Consider the following 22,603-nt stretch of genomic DNA (forward strand, 5'->3'; position numbering starts at 1 on the left):
ATTTACCAACAACTTCCGTTTCCGTTTCGCCATTGGAAAACGTTCAGCGAACACCGTGGGAACAGAAAAGTCTAGAAATATTTCAGTTCTTTTTCCTCCCCTTATTTACACAACTACCGGATTCATTTTATTTTAGTTATTTGGTGTGGAGGAAGAAAAGACGAGCATTTTAGATACCGAGGAAACTTGCCAGTTCGCTGTAAAACAGCTGAATAAAGTTAGAGGTAAGTGTGTTCGTTTCGTTTGCTACCGACACCCTTCTTTAAAACATTAACGTTACTCACAATAACATTAACATAACTTACTTATAACTAACAGTTACCGGCATTTGATTATCGTTGCTACGATTATAGTTGTTAGCTACTGTAATATAACGACGGCAACTTGGTTGTGCTGTCAATAACTGGACAGTATGATATTTTTTGCAGTGCATTTACTTTGGTAACATTCTGAGAGATTTAAGTTAAGTTTAGATCCACTTTAATGAACTTTTGAGGCCAATAACGCAACACGATTGAACGGAATCTTGCACAGCACGTAAGTTAAAATTTCACTGATTCTAACAAGTAAGGGGTGACACTCTACAACATCTAGAGTGCAAAACAGACAAACCCACCCACACACATACACATACAAACACACTTTTATACACATACACACCAATAAATTTTGATTACAAAAAGTATGTTTTAAATTTTTAAAAATCACAGCTTCATCAGAATGTTACGAAACTTGGTGACTTTTATGGCATTATGTATATGAACACACAAAAATTGAGGTCATGATCTGAGCATGCTAAGTGGTCTTAAAAAAATAGTCACACTTGTGGTCTTTGGTCAAAAATGACCCCCATAGGAAATTAATGGGAAATTGACAAACACAAAAATGCACAATTTTTTTTTTTTTTTACATTTTTTTTATACATTTTTTTTAATAAAAAATCGTTTTTGAGATTGTTTCAACTATATATTCAAATCCACAAAAAAAATGTGTTCATAAACATCTGGGGAATTCACATGCTTCTCCATAGAGAGCTGTACATGCCATCTAGTGATTACACCATCAAAACATATTTTTGTTCTGAAGGCCTAGACTCTATATTAAACTAAAATAATATAATAAATAATAATAGATTTTATTAACGCACTTTTCATTCCAAAGAATCCCAAAGTGCTACATAAAAGAACAACAATAATAGCTACAGAATACTAAAAACAATAAGACAATCAGCATATAAAAGCCTTTCTAAATAATAATAATAAAAAAAGTACTGCATTCATAATTTTTTTGAAAAAAAAAAATATATAGAAATATATATATATATATATATATATATTTCCATGGCAAAATAGACAATAAATATTGCATAAAAATGAATAAATTCAATCAAATTGTCTCAAAATTCTAAATTACAAAGAATAAATATTATAGAACAAAAATAAATTGCTTTGGTTTTACTGGGATGGAGGAAATTACATTTTTTGGTGTCCGGTCACTTTTGACTGGGAAGATATAACAAGTGTGACTCCGAAACGAAGAGCACCTGAGGGTTAAACAAAATGAACATTTGGTCTAACACATTGGCACCTAGGCGGCCGTTCTCTGAGATTTGTTTTCATGATAATCGAAAATAAAGAGTTTTATCTCTTAAAACTGTTTAGCGTATAACACTAGTATATAGGGGCAAATAATAATTAAAAATAAATTGCAAATTAATACCACTAACAAGGCTCAAAACAGTCCCACACTAACACAGTAACATAATGAGCGTCCTTGCATGCAAAACGAAGCATTGAGAACTTTATAAGTGTACGGACCGTTTAATAAGAATATATTTTATAAAGACAGTCCCCTTTGTGTATACAGGCAGTAGCCATCTTTGGAAAACTCTCGACAAGTCGAACCACGGAAGCTGTTCATACAGTTCAGAAATTGGCTGAACTTCATACAGTTCAGCTCACTTGCCACGTCATTCGTGGTTTGACTTATTGAGACCGTTTTCCAAAGATGGCTCCTGACTGTATACACGAAGTGGAATGTCTTTGTAAAATGTCTTATTAAATGTTCTCAATGCTTTGTTTTGTAGGGACCCTTATTATGTTACTGTGTTAGTGTGGGGCTATTTTGAGCCTTGTTAAAATGGTATAAACTAGCGATTTATTTTTACTTATGTTTTGCCCCCATATACTAGCATTATACGCTAAACAGTTTTTAGAGATAAAACTATTACATTCGATTATCATGAAAACAAATCTCAGAGAACGGTTGATGGTTCATTTTGCACCGGACTTCTCCTTTAAGATTAATATTACATTTTGTTTGTTTGTCTTTTAGATATTTCTTCAGTATGTCTCTCCCCAAGCGTGAGGTTGATGAGCTGAGGCCATGGGTGGAACGCACAGTAAAGAAGGTCCTTGGTTTTTCTGAACCCACTGTGGTGACAGCAGCGTTACACTGTGTGGGAAAAGGCCTGGACAAGAGAAAAACCACAGGTAAGATGTTTACCTTGTATGTATTCATCAGGTACTGATATAAGTTATATCTGTACCTGCTATTAGAGCCAGACCTATATATCGGCAGGCCGATATTATCGGCCGATATTAGGCATTTTCTAAAATATCGGCAGTTATAATGGCCGATAAATTAATATTTCAATAATAAAATAAAAACGGACATGTGTATGCACTGTGTGATTTTTGCTGTGGTAGGAGCTCGCAAGATCTGGGTTGAACCACATCACATAGGGTTCTAACATACACACTAGGGGTGGAACTGTGGTACACAGAAGTCACGGTTAGGTTCATACCTCGGTTCAGACATCACGGTTCGGTACGATTCCATTTCAATGGAGGGAAAAGCAAAACAAAAATACAGAAGAAATTGTATTTTTTAAATAAGTTTTATTAATAAAGGCATAGAACCAGTTAATTTGTAGTGCACTGACAATAGTTATATATAATTAGTTTATTAATTAAATGAATAAAAAGACAAAAAGACCTTGCGATATGTTTAGTAATTGTTCCTGAATTAATTTAAAATTATTTTGAATTAATTAAATTATTTTGCTAAATTTCAGATCATTATATTTGTTTCCCTTAATTTTAATTAACATTATTAATTAACAATGTAACATTATTCTCATCTGAATTATGAATAATTGATTTCTGTATGAAATAGTTCTACCATTAAAAACACATTCGATTTTCTTTTTTAATCAATGTAGAATGTGTAAGATTAGTGCTCCGAGGACCAGAAATTAAAAACAATGCAATATGACGAATGTCCAAAAGATGGGACCCACAGACAGTTTTGAAATGGAGTTGGATAAATATGTTTTGCTTTTAAAACAGTGTGTGTGTGTGATTTTGGTTGGGTGACAGTTGTAGGTTACAGTTTGTTAAGAGTTTACAGTGTGACAAACACAATGTTGTGTTTTATTGGGAATGTACACAAATATAAGGACAGTTTTTGTTTCCACTATTCTATTGCGTCTCTCTCTCACACTCACTCTCACACACACACATCTTGACATCGCAGCCTGTCCATTATGCGGTCACACCAAACGCGAAGAGCGCCAAATTCGCGTCTTTTGCGACTAGTTCGACGCTTGTCCAAAACGAGGATGCGCATATAAAGCCAACGTTTGAACGGGCGTTTGAAATAACGCGCGTTCAGAGCATAGACGGTTCAGAGCTAGCCGATGGTACAGATTATGTGTCCCTAAGAACCCGCGTATCTAACAGTAGTTCCGCATTACATTAATTAATATGCACGCGAGTTTTATTTATTTTTATAATGTGTATTCTCTGTTTAAATTCGTGCACCGAACCGTGACGCCCGTACCGTTTTGGTTCAATACGAATACATGTACCGTTCCACCCTTAATACACACACACACACACACACACACACATAGACACTCTCTAGTTGTTTTTGTTGACCTTGCTGTTCTTTGCTATTCACCTAATCATTCGCACTGCATTCTTTTTATTTATTTTTCCATCTGAAGCTATAGCAACACCATTGAAAATATTGAAGGCCTAGTACTTCATGCGCTCATGCTACTTCTTACACAAAGAACAAATGGATTTGCTGCGGTTGCTTTATCACATCCAGTGTAAATGACATCAATGGCAGCACTGGTTTATGAAGAATTATTCATAATTTTAGAGCGGATGTTAGAGAATTTTATTATGCGGCTGATACTGATACGGCTGATACGGCAGTGATAATTCCATGAGACTATTTATTAATGAAGATCAATCCCTATCTTCTTTTAGACCAACTAAGACCGTTTCTTGATGATTCAGCAAGCAGCTTTGTTGAGCGTCTGTTTGAAGCTCTTGAGGAAAGCAAAAACTCCCGTGGCAATAAAGGAGCTGGAGAGAAGAACCGCAAAAGGGAACTAAAGGTAGAGTTTTCTGTACCTCCAATGTCTGAGCAAGAATGAACATTTATTAAGGAAATAAAGTCTGTTCTGAATCAATTTTGAGTGATTGTTTTATGAAACTGACATTTAATATAAGGAAAAAGTTATGTTTACGTAAAGTTTTTCTAACAATGTCTTCTTTTTTCATTTATTTTATTTTTCCTCTCTGTCCTTTGTTTAGGAAGTGTTTGGAGATGAGGTGGAAGGAGTAAAGGATGGCCACAGTGTGGATACAGGGGTAAAGAAGAAGAGAGTACCTCGCTTTGAGGAGGTGGATGAACCAGCTGTTTTACCTGGACCCCCTACAGAGAGTCCCGGCATGCTTACCAAGATGCAGGTAACACACACCATCAGTAAAAGAAGACACTAGACAGAGGTATCCGATGGAGCACATACAGGTTCACTTTAATAAAATGTTGGCAATTTAATGAAATGAGTAATGGGATGACGTATGATTACTGCAATATTTAGAACATGTAATGACTTGTAAGCACTGGGGTAAAACAGATGTTCCTTAGTGCTGCACAAGGATGAAAGTTAACAGCTTTTTTTTTTAGAGGACACTACATAATTGCTCATAATTTAATATTTTTGATGGACTGCCTGTTTCAAGTGTAAATACTATCTGTGATACTCTATTTTCAGATAAAGCAAATGATGGAAGCAGCCACACGGCAGATTGAGGAGAGAAAGAAACAGCTTAGTATTGTGGCTCCTGTCTCACAGGTAATAGAAAATACCAAACACCTATTTACAGCAATGGCCCTGTACTACCTGTGTGTTCAAAAGTACTCTAAGTAGGGCTGGGCGATATGGCTAAAAAAAAATCATATCTCAGTATTTTTTGTTTAAATGGCGATATACAATATATATCTCGGTACTTTCTAAATTTTTCTATTTAGATAAAGAAAATCTTTATATTTAAAAAAAATATATATATATATATATTTCATATTCTGCCCAATGATATCCTACAAACTTTGATACTTTGAACTTTGATTTTATCCTTCAAATGTTGATATTGAAGGATATGGAAACAAATATAGTTAATGTAATATAGGCTATGCAATACATTATGTGCAAAAATATTTTGTTTTTAAATTGACTAAAGGCTAAACTAAAAGTGAAAATAAAAACAAAAACATTATATTAGCCTGCATTTGATTACCCCATTATAATGGTCACTTTCATAAAAATATACTTGTATGTTTAAAATTCCACAAATGGCACAACAAGAAATATTTTAGCAATGTTTATTTTAGTCAGAATTGTTGCATATTATAGTACATATACTATTCTATTGTGCTCTGTCTTTTTGACAGCGGCGCTCGTTCACGGAAGCTTGAATTTTAGCGGAGATTGGAGATTAATTTGCAGAAGCTCGTCCTCTGCTGACAGTGAAATGGACATTTGTTTTACTTTCTAGCATTTACAGATGGAGAATATACCTGCTAAATTTTAGTTTAGCACTGAGGAAAGCACCACATCCCAAACACATTAAACAGCACAAGTATTTATCTGTCAGTCAGCAACAGTATCTGTCAGAGCATCTGACTGCACAAGCTGCTTTAAACTTAACTATAACTTACCAGTTATTTTGAAGCCCTTAATATAAGCTTGTGTCATGTTTAGGACAAATTGTAGCCTACTATGTAGCTACTTTCATTACAGCAACTCACACTGTGACCTCTACTATTTTTCAGATGTGCTCATATCAAACTTCTTTATCGATATAAACAATATTGCCTCATTCAGTATCGTTTAAAAAAATAATATATCGATATATATCGTACAAACTCGATATACTGCCCAGCCCTAACTCTAAGGAATCATAGAAATACCTTGCATTTATTGTTCACTTCATTTATGATTGTTGATAAATTAATCACAGGTAAGTTTGTTTTTCACAATATAATATATGCGCAATAAAATATTTCTTGTTAGAAGTTAAATGTAGGTTTAAAATTTTACCTGTAACTAATAAATGTGTACAGTAACAAAGTGCTTATAAATCATTTGCTAGCTATTAGTTCACAGTTAATTCATAGTTTATTAACTGTAGTCTTTACTTTAAAGGCACACTATTGCCCCTTTTCCACCAAAGCATTTTGAGAGCCGGTTTGGAGCCGGTGCGTACTCGCAAACCAGTTCTTTGTGTTTCAACAGCCAAAGAACTGGTTCTCGGCCAGGAAAATTGGTTCCAAAGTGGCACCAACTCTTTGCTGGACTAGAACCAGAGAACCGTTCTTTTATCACGTCACCCTTACGCCGCGCAATGTATATATACACACACACACATACTATTATTTAAATTAGCAAAATTTATGATGAGATGTGCTCCAGTTCTGTGGAGGTTTTAACTTAAAAAATCAATCAGCAATTATAAGCGATCAGCAATTATACATTTTTAATAATAAATTACTATTTATTTTTCTCTAACGATTTATTGAAGACAATTGACACATTAATCAATAATCAAAATAATCAAGTGTAGCCCTTAACTTTAATGTTTATATTAAATGTCATGTTATAACTGGTACAGAGTTGCAATGTTGTTATCTCTTATGTTGTTATTTTTGGTCCCTAATTGTCTGTCATTTTTGTCATCTAAGCTTTAAAAATGGATACCAAATTTGGTTCTTTCTCCTATAGCCTAGAATGACGCAATCTCAGACGGACTCTAGTTCTACACGTTCCAACCTCCCAGCGGGGGGTGCCACGCAGTCCATCGCTCCCTCTCAGGCTGCTAACTTCATGAATGACGCTATAGAGAAAGCCCGCAAGGCAGCTGAGCTGCAGGCCAAGATCCAATCCACACTGGCCATGAAACCAGGAATTCTGGGTGCTTTGGGCAACACAGGGCCACATAACCTGGTAGCCTTGGCCAACCTGCATGCCATGGGCATCGCACCACCGTGAGTGTTGTAAACATGTCGAAATTACTATCTTTCATGTACATAATAAAGAATATTGTGAAAAGGCTTCATGTTTCCTAGGAACATTTTTATTAAATTGCAATGTGTTTTCATGTTAAGGAGGTTAAAAGTTTTCTCGTATTTGCTTATAGTAAAGTGGAGCCTCGTGAGATTACAAAGCCAACTCCCCTCATTCTGGATGAGCTTGGACGAACTGTTGATGCCAGTGGGAAAGAAGTTGAGCTCACACATCGTATGCCCACTCTAAAAGGTACCACACACTACTACAGAAATATGAATCTCGCATTTTGTTGTTTCGAAATATATATTTCCTAATGTTTTCTTTTTTTCCCTTCTGTCTCTAGCAAACATCAGAGCAGTGAAGAGGGAACAGTTTCGGCAGCAGTTAAAGGAAAAACCCAGCGATGACCTTGAATCCACGTCTTACTTCGACTCACGTGTGGCCCTTACACCTGCACAGAGAGCCAAGAAAGGCTTTAGGTTCCATGAACAGGGGCGCTTTGAGAAGATCGCCCAGCGTATTCGGACCAAGGTGGGCAACAGTATCCCTTTTTTTATTTTTGACAAAAAAAAAATCATAGATAAAAAATTTGAGTTGGAAAAAAAAAAAACGTAGCTCAATAATTCACCTTTGGCTAAGCCCTGCCCCCCTTAGTTACTGTTGCTACATCCGTCAAACTTCATCTGCGCTCTGCATGGCTTATGCTGTAACAGCTCTTCCTGCTGAAATGTTATCAAACTTTTATAAAGCACTAAAAGCAGCAAATAAAGTGTCCGATAGAAGTAGGCAAAAGCGGTTGCAATATGCATTCGACGGGTATATTCAAGACATACAGATGAAACGCAAGAAACAACAAGGCATCCAAAATAGAGGCAAAAGCATAACGTTACCGGTCACAGTCAAAATAAGAACCACCGCAGATCCTGCTAATCGAGACGGAGGCTGGGACTAACAATATCAGGGAGCAACACTGTTCATGCAAAGCTGGGTAGGTCTCTATTCACTTCTATAATCGTTATTACAAAGCAGTGTGTGCTAGCGTATCAACAACCTGTATGAGAACCGAAATCATAACCTAAAACATTATTAAACGGTCTAACGTTAACTAGTATAACTTCTATAGGGTTTAGCTGACTGAGGACATCCACACAGTTTTCAAAGTCGACACTTGTCAGGATTTTACTTCCGTTTTGTGATGGGGGGAAAAAACGGACACCCCCCTCCAACCTCTCTGGGAAACGCGTATCTGTTTTACAAATGCCCGGGGCACAATGTTTAACCATATTTTGGATAAAACTACGACGGTAATAGCCTGCCGAGACCAAAAATATGAGACGCCTGTGTTGAAAGTCAATGGAGCGCTGTGAAAAAGTGTCCGACCTCTGTGGGAGCTCGTTCTTGGCTGCGCTGTGATTGGTCAATCTACATTCTAGGGCGTGGCTTAGCCAAAGGTGAATAGATGATAAATAATGTTATTTCCTGTCCTCAGGCTCAGCTGGAGAAGCTACAGATGGAGATTGCTCAGGCTGCCAAGAAGACAGGCATACAGGCCTCCACTAAACTTGCTCTTATTGCCCCCAAGAAAGAGATGGGAGAAGGCGAGATTCCTCGTATAGAGTGGTGGGACTCCTACATCTTGCCTTCCCACATAGAATTGTAAGAGTCAATAGCTTTCATATCTGCTACAGAAAATTATAAAATATACAAGACAGATTCAGGGGGGGGGGGAATTATCGTTCCGAAGTCGTATTGACATTATGAAGAATTAAGGCTGTCTTTCCATATAATCTGGCAGTTCATTTTGATAATTAATAACTTAAATGAGTGAAAGATCTGTTCTTTTTCTCAGAACTGCGTCTACAAACTTAGATGAGGTTGAATTGCATGGAGTCACCAACCTACTTGAACACCCTATTCAGATGGCCCCTCCAGGTATTCATGCATGCATTAAACATCAAAACCTTCTGCAGATAGAAACTGGTTGAATTTCAAAAGACCCATTGATCCAGATATTTGGTCTAACCTTTTAATGTTTCTATTTCTGTCTTTCTTTTTTTGCTTCTCTTTCTAAGTGGATACAGATAAGCCAGTGACTCTGGGTGTGTATTTGACTAAGAAAGAACAAAAGAAGTTGAGGAGACAGACACGTAGAGAAGGCCAGAAAGAGGTGCAGGAAAAGGTCCGATTGGGTCTTATGCCGCCACCTGAACCCAAAGGTACATCACCAGCCAGATTTAAATGTTTAATATGTCAAACAACCAGAATGTTTCTATTAAAGGTTGTTCACATCATAATTCATGAACACTTGGGTATATATAGAGAGTTTGTACAGTCATGAGAAATCATTTAATTTTAAAATGCCTATTTCCAGGCTTTGAAAAGTTTTGGAATACGTTTTTAAAAAGACGTTTAATACACTGAGCTAATGAGCTAAACTCAAAAGATCTAAGATTTTTTCTACGTAAACAAAAGGCCTGTCTCAAGTATTGTTCACAAATCTGTCTAAATCTGTTGGTTACCACTTCTCCTTTACTGAGATAATCCATCCACCTCACAGGTGTGGCCTATCAAGATGCTGATTAGACACAGCATGATTATAGACCAACGCCACTTTTGCGTCATCGAAGGGTAACGCCCCCTTTTGGGGGAAAACACCTCTATACTGTCTATGGGAAAACAAACGGATTCCCATGAGAACAGAACTCGCACTAGATCTGCAAAGTTTCTTGATAGCAAAAATGGCACAAACTTAAAGAAGCTAACGTTACTGAATACGGGGTTACAGAGGTGTCCCTTTGAAATGGTCGAAAACTGGATTAATGACCCCACACAGCGGCCAAATATGGACTATTCAGACATCTAACGATACCACTATCTCGTGGAATCGCCAAGTAAGTAGCCTTTTTTTTTCATTAACACTCACAGTATGACAAACTAGACGATGAATGGATAATATTTAACTTGATTTAAGCTATTGACATAGTCTAATAAGGTAACGTTAGCTGCTATATAACAGCTTAGTCTTTCTAATAGCTAGTCGACAACAAAACTGTCAATAGCGTAAATCAAGTTAAATATGATCCAAGTGACATGGCCTCATCGTCTAGTAGTTTGTCATAGGCTACTGTGAGTGTGTAAATGATAAATAAATAAATAAAAAAGGCTACTTACTTGGTGATTCCACGAGATAGTGGTATCGTTAGATGTCTGAATAGTCCATATTTGGCCGCTGTGTGGGGTCATTAATCCAGTTTTCGACCATTTCAAAGGGACACCTCTGTAACCCCGTATTCAGTAACGTTAGCTTCTTTAAGTTTGTGCCATTTTTGCTATCAAGAAACTTTGCAGATCTAGTGCGAGTTCTGTTCTCATGGGAATCCGTATGTTTTCCCATAGACAGTATAGAGGTGTTTTCCCCCAAAAGGGGGCGTTACCCTTCGATGACGCAAAAGTGGCGTTGGTCTATTGCACAGGTGTGCCTTAAGCCTTGTTCACACTACATGATTTTAAAACGTTGGGCTGAACTGTGTGCTTCACACTACATGACTTGCTCTCAGTGAAATCAGGGGTGTTCAAGTAGTTGAGCTGTTCACACCACACGATACAACGTGATTGATCCACAACAGGAGGTAACTCACTACACGAGCTGACGATGCACTAAATAGAGATACAACCTCGATCGGATGATAAGAGCAAATCATTTGTGACTCTAATGAGAGCTGTTTCAGTACTATGGTACGGTCTATATCCTGAAAATAATCAAATAAATAACGAGTTGATGACAACTCTGTCACCCAACGATTCTATCTTGTCTACAAACCACGTTTTGTCACGAAAAAACACGCAATAAAACTAAACAGAAATGATGCGAAACAGCACGTGCGCCAATACCCAGCGAAGAAGAGAACACAACACGTGAATATGGACTTCAGACAGAAACTAGTGCTTCAAACTGTTTGCGTGATGATTTGCTCTGAGGAGAAAAAAAGCAAAAAAAAAAAAGAAAACATAAGATTTACCCGGTGACTTCAACCCATGCGTTGCTATGATTGGCTGTATTCATGACATCACTGAGGTTGAGTCGCGTGACGGCTCTGGAAATCTAGCATGCTAGATACTTTTCTGGGCTCGGCGACGCATCTGCGAGTGTCTTCGCTGCGTTGTTGGCTCTTTAATATTACTAACAGATTGGCGAGCGTTCATCGCCCGCTAATCCCCTGCGATTTGCACGCGATAACACCCTGACCTGTCGGCGAGCTCAACGATTTGCAAATCGGGCATAAATCGGGCTTAAAATCCTGTAGTGTGAACTTGGCTTTAGGCTGGCCACAATAAAAGGCCACTCTATTTACAGTTTTATCACACAGCGCAATTCCACAGATGTTGCAAGTTTTGAGGGAGCGTGTAATTGGTATTTTGACTGCAGGAATGTCCATCACAGTTGCCCGTGAATTAAATCTTCATTTCTCTACAATAAGCCGTCTCCAAAGGTGTTTCAGAGAATTTGGCGTACATCCAACCGGCCTCACAACCGCAGACTACTTAACCACACCAGCCCAGGACCTCCAGCATCTTCACCTCTTAAGATCGTCTGAGACTAGCCACCCGGACAGCTGCTGCAACAATCGCTTTGCATAACTAAATTTCTGCACAAACTGTCAGAAACCATCTCAGGGAAGCTCATCTGCATGGTTGTCGTCCTCATCGGGGTCTCGACCTGAAATCATCAGTTCTTCGTCGTAACCGACTTGAGTGAGCAAATACTCACATTCAATGGCGTCTGGCACTTTTGAGAAGTGTTCTCTTCACGGATGAGTCCCAGTTTTCGCTGTACAGAGCAGATGTATGGATGTATGGCGTCGTGTGGGTGAGCGGTTTGCTGATGTCAACGTTGTGGATCGAGTGGCCCATGGTGGCGGTGGGGTTATGGAATGGGGAGGTGTATGTTATGGACAACGAACACAGATGCATTTTATTGATGGCATGTTTAATGTACAGAGATACCGCAACAAGATCTTGAGGCCCATTTTTGTGCCATTCATCCACGGCCACCACCTCAGGTTGCAGCATGATAATGCAAAGCCTGATGTTGCAAGCATACTCGCATGTCACCCATTGAGCATGATTGGGATGCTCTGGATCGGCGTATACAACAGCTTGTTCCAGGTCCTGCCAATATCCATCAACTTCGTAGAGCAATTGAAGAGGAATGGACCAACATTTCACAGGCCATAATCAACAACCTGAACCTATGCGAAGGAGATGTGTTGCACTGCGTGAGGCAAATGGTGGTCACGCCAGATTTTGACACTTTTTTTTAAACTGCACATTTTAGAGTGGCCTTTTATTATGGCCAGCCTAAGGCACACCTGTGCAATAATCATGCTGTTTATTCAGCATCTTGATATGCCTCACCTGTGAGATTATCTCGTCAAAGAAGTGCTCACTAAGGCCTTGTTTACACTGCATGGTTCAAGTGACCCAAATCCGATTTTTTTTCCTCTCATGTGGCACAGATCGGATATGAGCAGTGAATGTGTCAGCAGGAAAAAAACGCATGGATTCCGATTTTCTCAGATCGGATTCAGGCCTCATTCATATGTGGTAATAAATATGAATCGGATGCGTGCATTTGCGTGTGCCATGTAAGCAGACAAATCGGATATTCCCCAGTAAATGCGAGTCGTGCGTCATTAAAAACTGCACGATTGTAGGCGCGAGCCGCGCGATTGAAGAAAGGACACACACACAGTGGGGCAATGCGGAGGTTTCATGTCTTTTGAGTGTTTGGGACGAAGAGTGCAGGCAAAAATGCAGGGTTGTTACAGAAATAAATCCGTATTTGAAGACATTTCATGAGATATATGAGGCATCGTTTTAAGTGCTTGTGGCTACAGTGCCTCTCCTCTTTTTTTCTCCGCTGTACGAGACCAATATTTTGATGACTTGTCAAAATATTGTGGAAAGAAATTTTATCTGGATAATTTTATTCGCATCTGCATCCATTGAATTTCATGCTGTTTTACTTAATTTCCCGGGTCAGAACGTCTGCATTTGGTAGTTTCAGCAGTGTATAGTGTAAATGCAAAAATTGGATATGGGTCACTTTTAAAAGATGATGTAAGCAGGTCGTCAAAAAAATCTGATATAGCCAGAAAATCGGATTTAGGCATCAAGACCTGCAGTGTAAATGCAGCCTAACAGATTTAGATTTGTGAACTATATTTGAGGAATATTGGCCTTTTATGTACATAGAAAAAGTCTCAGATCTTTGAATTTAGCTCATGAAAAATGGGGGTAAAAGCAAAAGTGTTGCATTTATAATTTGTTCAGTATATAATAGCCTATATGTTTAATTAGGGTCTGAATGTTGGTGCGGGTATTGCACATAGATTTACTCATTTCCACATGTTTCGGTCTTGTAATGTGGGAAATTCACTATAACTTGTTGGTTAGATCAGTAAATTAATCCACACGTTCAGAATATCTTATCAAATCAGTCATTTAAAACCGTGTCAGTGATTCATCCATACCACGTTGTGTCTATCTGATGCACAAATGGCTTCACAATTTAGCACATTGTGTCTGCACTACAAGCGACCTGCATGCTGAGATTTTCATGTCTTTAAGTCTTTGCAATTTAAACATTTAAGCGATTTTACACCATTATGTACTCGTGCACTCTGTGAGGCGTTTTTCTGTGCACTCTCAGCCATGTTTACGCATACACGTAAAGCCGCCTCACAAACAACTTGGGTGCTTCTCATTTCTTATCTGTGCATCCTCGTTTCCTTTCCTTGCTTCCTTTCCTTGCGTCTCAGCTCCACCCCTTGTAGGACGCGAGGGAAGGAAGCGAGGAAAGGAAAGGAGGACCGAGGAATCAAATAAAAGCTTTTTTATATACATTGGAATACTTGATCACTCGAGCGTCACTCCACAGTGTCATCAGCAGCGCTAAAAGGATCTGCCCTTATGTTGTTGAAGTTTGGTTATTTAATAAATTCATAATAAATAATAATAAAGATAGGCTATACTGTTGAAATATCTGAGATGTGTGGTTTATATAAACTGCAAAGGTAAAGTATAAATTAAAATGATTGTGACCGATGTGAAGGGGGAGGAGAATTTGCACGTGCGCCATGTTTAGTCAATATAACAGTTCCGCGTAGGATGCACCTGTGTATCCTCGCTTATGACTCCTCAGGAAGCCTCCTCACTCCTCGATCCTCGACTCCTCACGGTGCAATTAGAGAATTAAGATGTCCTTCAAGATGGCTGAGCTCGATCGGTTTCCGGGTCATAGGAGGGAGGACGGAGGAGCGAGGAGGAATATTGAGAAGCACCCCTTGAGTTCTGTTGAATTGAGTTCTTTTTTGTGGCTTATTGCACTAAAATTGCCAAAAACTTGGCGAGTGTCCCCATACACCACATTGGTTGTCTACACCAAAACACTTGTCAGTATATTGAATCAGTACATTCACCCCACACATGCCATTCTACCTATTATTAAAACAAATCGTTTAAGTCATTCATTTTAGTTAAGATATACTAATAAATTTCAACATGGATTTTTATTCTTATTTTACATGTATGAATAGACTTTCATGGAACATTAGGTCATGAATATTACCTCAAAAGTCATGAATTTATTGGTAAAAATGTGTATGAACCCAGTATATTTTAGCTTCTACAAAGTAACCACTAGATTACTGCTCTGTACTTTTTTCTGTGTATGCAATCTTCATGCGTTAATGTTTGTGTGCAGTGCGGATCTCTAATCTGATGAGGGTTTTGGGGACGGAAGCTGTGCAGGACCCCACTAAAGTGGAGGCTCATGTTAGAGCACAAATGGCCAAGAGGCAGAAGTGAGTGGTTTTACAAGCACAAAGGATTGGTATCAAAGCCAACTGCTCAAAATGGCACATTTACAATCATTATTAACATGTACTTTAGTTTCCCTCACTCCACAACAAATCATTTATATTTAAGTGTATTCAGATCAGGAATGAATGTATAAAACAAACAAATGAAATGCGCTATACAAACAAACTTGAGCATTTCTCTCACCCGTCATGAATCCAAATGTGCACATTTTGCATGCTTGGCTTTGGAAAATAAGTTCTAAAATGATTTAAATTTAAAAAATGAAATTTTAACTCTTTGAAATACAGGCCTTTGTTCTTTCATGTTTGATTTGTATAGAATGATGTTTTATTGTGTATTCTTAGGGCCCACGAGGAGGCAAATGCAGCACGCAAACTCACAACAGAACAAAGGAAAGAGAAGAAGGTGAAGAAACTTAAGGAGGATTTGAGTCATGGGGTTCACATTGCTGTGTACAGGTACAAAACATGACTAATCGGCTAAAATCTTGCGTTCAGATTTTTAACTGCAGTGGAAAAGCAAACCATGCTGAAGCGAATTGCACCAAGACCTAGCTCGCCAAGATGGTAAAAGCTGTCGTTTAGCCATCACACGCTGGTAAATGAACTCAGGGAGCAGGTATTATCAAATTATACCGAAGCTATAACTTGAACGGATGATTTTTTTCGGTGCTGAGTAGGCAAGGTTTAGGTCTCAAGTTGCCATTTCTGTCAATGGGTCACGTGATACCCCCCTCGTTTTCATTCTTGCCAAACAATTAAATATGGTGCTACTTGACTAAGGCCTATTGTATCACAGTCCAAATTTGTACTTTTTCTTCACATTCAATATAGATTCTTTCTGTTTGCTCTCAAGATTTCAGCTTTAAGCTTTGTCAACTTTTAATTGCATTGTTCTTGCTGCTTGCACACAACAACATGCATATAGCATGGACCGTTTATATTCTGTTGTTTAATCAAGTGGTTTATCTGATTTGCTTGCAGAATCCGAAATCTGTATAACCCAGCCAAGAAGTTTAAGGTGGAGGCCAATGCAAACCAATTGTACCTTACTGGCACTGTAGTACTGCACAGAGACCTCAACATTGTAGTAGTGGAGGGAGGTTGGTGAATGTGATATGGAAATCTCTATAGATTATCTTCACAGATGTGTTTTATTTTTATTATTATTCTTTTTTTCATGATCATTATTTATCTTTACTTGACTCCTTCCTCCCTGTAGGACCCAAGTCACAGAAGAAGTTTAAACGACTGATGCTGAGTAGGATTAAATGGGATGAGCCGAATTCCAAGAGAGATGGTAAGTGGAAATAGGAGTGACTGAAGACTAAACATTTATGGTCTGTCTTTTATTAGCTGTGGATATTAGCTGTTTTATTTGGAGCTGACCTTTGACCTTCCATGCTTTTTCTTTTTTTAGAACCTCAAGATTCAGATGATGAGGGTTCCAGGAAGAATAATAAATGCACCTTGGTTTGGGAGGTAAATGCACACCCGTTTCATATGTCATTAAACGTAACATTTACCAAAAATTATGCATTAATATCATTACTCAGCAAAAATAGATTATTTCTATTACAAATGGTGTTTCACTCAGGTCTCTAATCACCTTTATTTATATAGCTTCATACAATATAGATTGTTTCAAAGCAGCTTTACAGCAATAAATGGCAAAAATAATGATTTTTAATGCTGTAGACATTGTGATATGAAATAAATATTAAGTTTTTCTTTCCTTTTTCTTATTAATTCTTTGTGTACTTATATATATTATTCCTCAGGGTACAGCCAAGGAACGTAGCTACGGGGAGGTTAAATTTAAGCAGTGTCCTACGGAAAACATGGCTAGGGAACATTTTAAGAAGCATGGCACCGAACACTACTGGGACTTGGCTCTGAGTCAGAGTGTTCTGGAGACAACTGACGACTGAGATACAGACTGAACTCTGAAGAAGAACAACAACATAGGAAAGTGACATGTGGACTTTACACTTTTTTTTTTTTTGAGAAAGAGAGAGAGGTGGAAAAGACTGGCAGAGATAAAGATGTATATGTAAATATAGTTTGAGTGTGTAAGAGGATGATTGTCTTTTGCATACCTGCAATATAGGTGTGAAACAATGCAAGGCTTAAGAAATGAGCTAGGATGTTTACCATTGTGTGTACTGCTACCGAACTTCACAGTGGTGGCAGCTTGAACAAGGATGGACACTGGTTTTGTATCTCAGTTTTTTTAATGTAGGCTGTGCATTCTTTGATGTAATGTGTGATTTCTACCTTGGATCCATCTGGTTTGAGTGCTGCATCATGTGTTCTTACCATTTTGATGCAGTCTTTTCAGTAACCAAGCCTCACCCCTGAAATAACTTGGTTGTTACTGTGTGTAGTTTGTTACTGATTGGACAGACATTTTTGAGAGCAGATACAAGACCATTGGTTTCACTTTAACACAAACGAGTTATGAATGAACGGAGAAGGATTTTTATTTTGGTTCACCTACTCAAATGTCCAATAGAAAGTGAAAGAACACATGGCTGCTTATGTTCATGGCACATTTTTTTTCATACTCTTATCCCCCCTTTTCATGTCAAGAATTCAAATGCAAAAAGTGCAACCAACCCAAATGCATCATTAAAGCTTAGGTGAAAAAGAAATTTCTTGTTTGTTTTGTTTGTTGAGAAAGTTTTCTTAATTGTAATATTTGTAATATATATATATATATATATATATATGCATATATATATATATATATATATATATATGCATATATACATATATATACGTACACACACACACACACACATATATATATATATGTGTGTATGTATATGTGTGTGTATATATATATGTATATGTGTATATAGATGGGTAGTTGACGTGACGTGGCTTTTTCACCGTCACAGAAGATAAAAAATAATTAATTTCACATTTTCATCATTTAGAATACTGTAAATGGTTAAGCATTTTCTTGTTTTACATGAATTTATTGTTTTAATACCAGAGTTACTTTTTTTTTTTTTTTTACAACTTTGAGCCAAATCTCAAAATCGTCCTACAAATTTTTTTCATAAATATTACCCATAATTGTGCAGGTGTCTATTTCACTAAGTGGCCCATCATTTTCCTATACATACATTTCTAAATGTATGGGCATTTCATAAAGTTTGTCACAGAAAAAATTGTCCTTTGGTGTTACGTTACCTGATATTATGTTGGGCAATATAATGGACAACTACATTTAGTAGAAAGACCCCATTCAAGGTCATGTGACTGAAGACCCCTATGAAGCCCATGAGCAGTGCACATAGTAATTATTTCTCTCAGAATTGTTCAAATATTTAACTATGTTTTCAGACCACTGAAGTTGTTAAGTTTTTTTTTGTCCTTTGGTGTGACGCCCCTAAATATATTTTTTTAATTTAAATTTGTATTTTTAACAGCAGGACTATGTAATATTATGCAAATGTATCATGCCAATTGCTAATGACAGTTCAGCTAGCATTACCATAGTTATTAACATGCCACAAAAAGCTCAAATGTCCTTTGGTGTGACAGGAAATGTCCCTCGGTGTGACACTTTGGCCTGTCACACCTTAGGACACAGATGTCACACAAGGTAGCAGTTTTTGAGGGGGAATTGTCAGTTTTTCCACTGGCGAGAAAATAACTCGAGCGTTATTTATGTTTTGATTGATAATGTTAGAAAAAATGACTGTTACCTTAAGATTGCTTTTTGTTTTAGATGGCCACAGTTAATTGTATTATCATTATTATTTTATCATTGTATTCTTATTCCCCAACAGACCAAGCATTCCTCTTGAATGGCATATGTACAACAAATTCATATGGAAAATTTGTAAATAATAAATAAGCTTAGGGATTTTCTATTTAGAAACAATTAGATTTTCCACCAGTAGTGGGCTCTTGCTCAATGAAAGCAAATATGTGCATCAGAGTCCACAGAAGTTAGTGTGGGAAGACCATAAAACACTGTGGAACACAGCCAAAGTCCAAAACCTGAAATGTGTGTCGCAAGGAAACATTGTCAAATCCAGGGCAGTAAAATAATATTTTTGCGCTCAATCCAAAATGAAGCTTTGTGGAGATGTGGATTAGCAGGGTGCAGTGCATCTGTAGAACACTGGTGTTGGAAACACTGGAAGATTTTGTTTTCTAAAGCAGAACCCTGCAAACTGACAAGACCCTAATATCAAACCATTTAATCTACAATTTAAAGTGTTTGTTACAGCACAAATATAACATTTGAATTCAAGATTTTAGCCGATTTGTCATGTTTTGTACCTGTATACAGCAATGTGTGAACCCCATGACTCAAATCCTCCTTAAAAAAAACTGGTAAAGAAAGCCTGATTCTAGTAATGCAACTGCAGCAATAGTAGTAAACTTTAGGATCAGTCCACTTTAAGATCGGAATAGTTAGAATTAGAGACCGTGTGTGTTTTCACAACAGAAATTATATTTGTTTTGGTAGCTCTTTAGTAGATGGATGGAATCCAGCTGTTATTTTTATTTTTTTATTTTTCAGATTCATGTTCAGCACTAACAACCTCAAGTGTTCATCTACACCCAGGCAAGACATCCTAGAATTCATCATAGGCTGTTCAGAATATGCCAAAAACAAATAATCATTTACTGCTAATGGGTGTCAGATCGTGGAGGGTACTTAGAAAATGGATCACCTGGCCAAGCAGATCCTAAAGGTTCCAACCAACAAAAAGAATATAATCAACCCTTCCTCCATTTAGTATTGCCACCCCAACAATAGGTAAAAAAAAAAAGAAAAAAAGGCTGCATTACAGTTTACTTCCCCCTGTCTCCTTCATTCGGATGAACGTCATTGCTTATGTTGCATGAGTGCCCTATACTGGCAGAACCTTTGCTTTATATATATATATATATATATATATATTGTGTTGTGTTGTGTTGCGTTGCGGTATATGGAGCTGCCTGAAGTGTACATTTGAAGAAGTCTCGCTCCCTCGGTCAAACTCGAGGGAGTTAGGGTATGTCAATATAAACTTCCCTCGTCCGATTCACGAAGTGGAACGCACTTCAAAATGGTGGCAGGCCCAGCCTAAAAGTGGACTTGAACGCAGTCCTGGTTACAGAGACAGGTCTAAGGATTAGGCCTTAGTTTAATTAGGACAATTAATTTGCTTTAATAAATGTACCAGTGAAAAAACATAGGCGTGCATCTTGAGACAAAACAATGGCACTGACATTTTTATGTCTGTGCTTGTTGCTTTCAGTTAAAACAGCTAAAACATGCATTTTAGCCTAGGATTAGTCTTAAACCTTGTCTGAAACCGGGGGTACTAAATATCTAATTCTAGGTTGTGGCATGCTAGTTCAACATTGGTAGAAGCGCAGAAATGTTTATTGATACATGAAACTATCCAAAGAACAATCTACCAATTGTTATCCCTTTCTCCCCCAATGAGGTGCTGGGCCCAGAAGAATCATCCCTGTGGACATGAATATCACCTGAAGCAGATAGTTGGCTCTGTGTTCTTTAGTATGTGAGAGAGATATTGACTGCAAAGTTTTATTAAACCACTCACACTGACCCTTGGTAACAGAGAACAAGCAAATAATTTACTTTCTTCGTCGTCTAAGGTCATTTGGAGTAAGAAAACAGGTCTGTGATAATGAGTACTGCAATATTGCAACTCTATTTAGTGTAAGAGTTTGTCTGTTATGCTAAAAACAAAGTTGTTTAATCAATTAAAAATCTGTTCAAAGATTATAGGCCAGCCTCTTGAGAACTTGAAGCTTTATGATTCAGCTTATTATAACAATTCTCGCTAAGGCTGGCTAATAATATGGGTTCTAACCCTATTCATATTCTGCATAATGAGTTTGAATTACTACCATCGAAGCAGAGGTGCAGAGTTCCAAGATTCAATAAGGTGAGGCTCTTTTGTGCATCAGACTATCTCAGCGTTGAACAAAACACTTAATCAGAAATCAAGAGTATTGTGAAGGTGTTGTAGTTGTACAAGTGTAGTACTGTATATTGTGTATAATGCATGCATAATGTGTTTTAATGTATATTTTGGTTGTTGTAAATATAGACACTGTAGCTATGCAAGAAAAATGGTCAGACTTGTCTGACAATAAAGCATTAAATATGTTGGTTCAATATCACTTTTGCACTCGCAATAAATGTTGAAACAATGTAAAAAAAAAAAAAAGAAAAAAAATAGAAAAAAGCCAACTCTGATTTTGACTGCTGAACAAAAATAATCATTGATAATATTGTTGAATCAATGTTATGTTGATTCTAAATCACTTTTGTATAACTGTTTTACTGACATGTTAATAAAAATCAAAGTTAATCAGCGTTGCCATCTGACTGAAACAACAATATTACACTTCAATGGGCATAAGTTCCGCATTTGAAGGATGCTCGTCCATTTCCGGTTGTGTAGATTAAAGCGGAGGAAAACCGGAGAAAACGGGATTATGGCAGAGTCTTCAATATTTACTGTCCTCCCGTCTTTGAAACGAAACGTACATACGTTTAGATGTAGTTTATATAGTTATGTTTATTTAATATAATTTTAAAAAGAAGCATAAACACAACGAGGGGTGTCTGTTTTATCTGTTTTTGTGACTAACGTTTCATTAGTATAACCATGGAGTATAAAATTCAATATAAACTCTCGGTATTGCATTGGACTCTATGATCGGCGGAAGTTATCGAGCATAATCCTTCACCGGAAATAACGCAGTGCATAGAGCCCATATCAACAAATTCCTGACCACTTCAAAGTTTGGGGGAAAACAACTTTTTAAATAAAAAATGACACCTTTCCAGTATTTTTAATTTATTTTTACAGTTTAACACATTTTTTCTCGATGTTTTATACACCACAGTGTAGAAACTGTAGATTAATTCCAAAGATTGTAGCTACTTGACGCCCCAGTGTTTATTTTATTATTATTATTTTTTTTTTTTTTTTGATGGTCAATCGTGACCAGTGCTGTGAAAAGTGAAAAGTCTCAGGCACAACTAAAGTTCGCCCCTTTTTGAACTTGTTTTTCATAAATTCTTTCTTAAACGTGTAGTTCCTGATATTTCGGATTGGTAATGTCAGTTGTTATTGTTGTTTTGTCAGACCGTTTTTTTGGCTACTTACCCATGTCCTCAACTCCATTATTATAATCCAGTTATGTGAAAGTTTACCCCATTCATTTCGCACTGTAAATTAAAGATAAAGTTTTAATTTATAAAGTTATGAACTTTGTTTCAAATACCACCGTACAATAATTTCAAAAGTTTTATCAAACCATATCACTTTTTAATCAGGCGTCTACAGCGGGCAGCTGG

The 22,603-nt window shown here is 37.3% G+C and overlaps 1 protein-coding gene across 1 annotated transcript; it reads left to right on the forward strand.

Annotated features, from left to right (window-relative positions):
- prpf3 (PRP3 pre-mRNA processing factor 3 homolog (yeast)) lies at positions 1-17,903 on the forward strand. The gene is made up of 17 exons (XM_039694487.2): positions 1-224; positions 2,335-2,492; positions 4,281-4,411; positions 4,611-4,766; positions 5,075-5,155; positions 7,082-7,344; positions 7,497-7,615; positions 7,710-7,897; positions 8,856-9,022; positions 9,216-9,298; positions 9,439-9,582; positions 15,132-15,231; positions 15,595-15,708; positions 16,234-16,352; positions 16,472-16,549; positions 16,670-16,731; positions 17,031-17,903. The coding sequence occupies exons 2-17, from the start codon at positions 2,348-2,350 to the stop codon at positions 17,178-17,180; spliced, it is 2,100 nt and encodes a 699-aa protein (XP_039550421.1). The 5' UTR covers positions 1-224; positions 2,335-2,347; the 3' UTR covers positions 17,181-17,903.
- Positions 17,904-22,603: the final 4,700 nt, after the last annotated feature.

Source organism: Pimephales promelas, chromosome 12 (genome assembly GCF_988280905.1).
Source record: "Pimephales promelas chromosome 12, fPimPro1.hap1.1, whole genome shotgun sequence".
NCBI classification, from domain to species: Eukaryota; Metazoa; Chordata; class Actinopteri; order Cypriniformes; family Leuciscidae; genus Pimephales; species Pimephales promelas.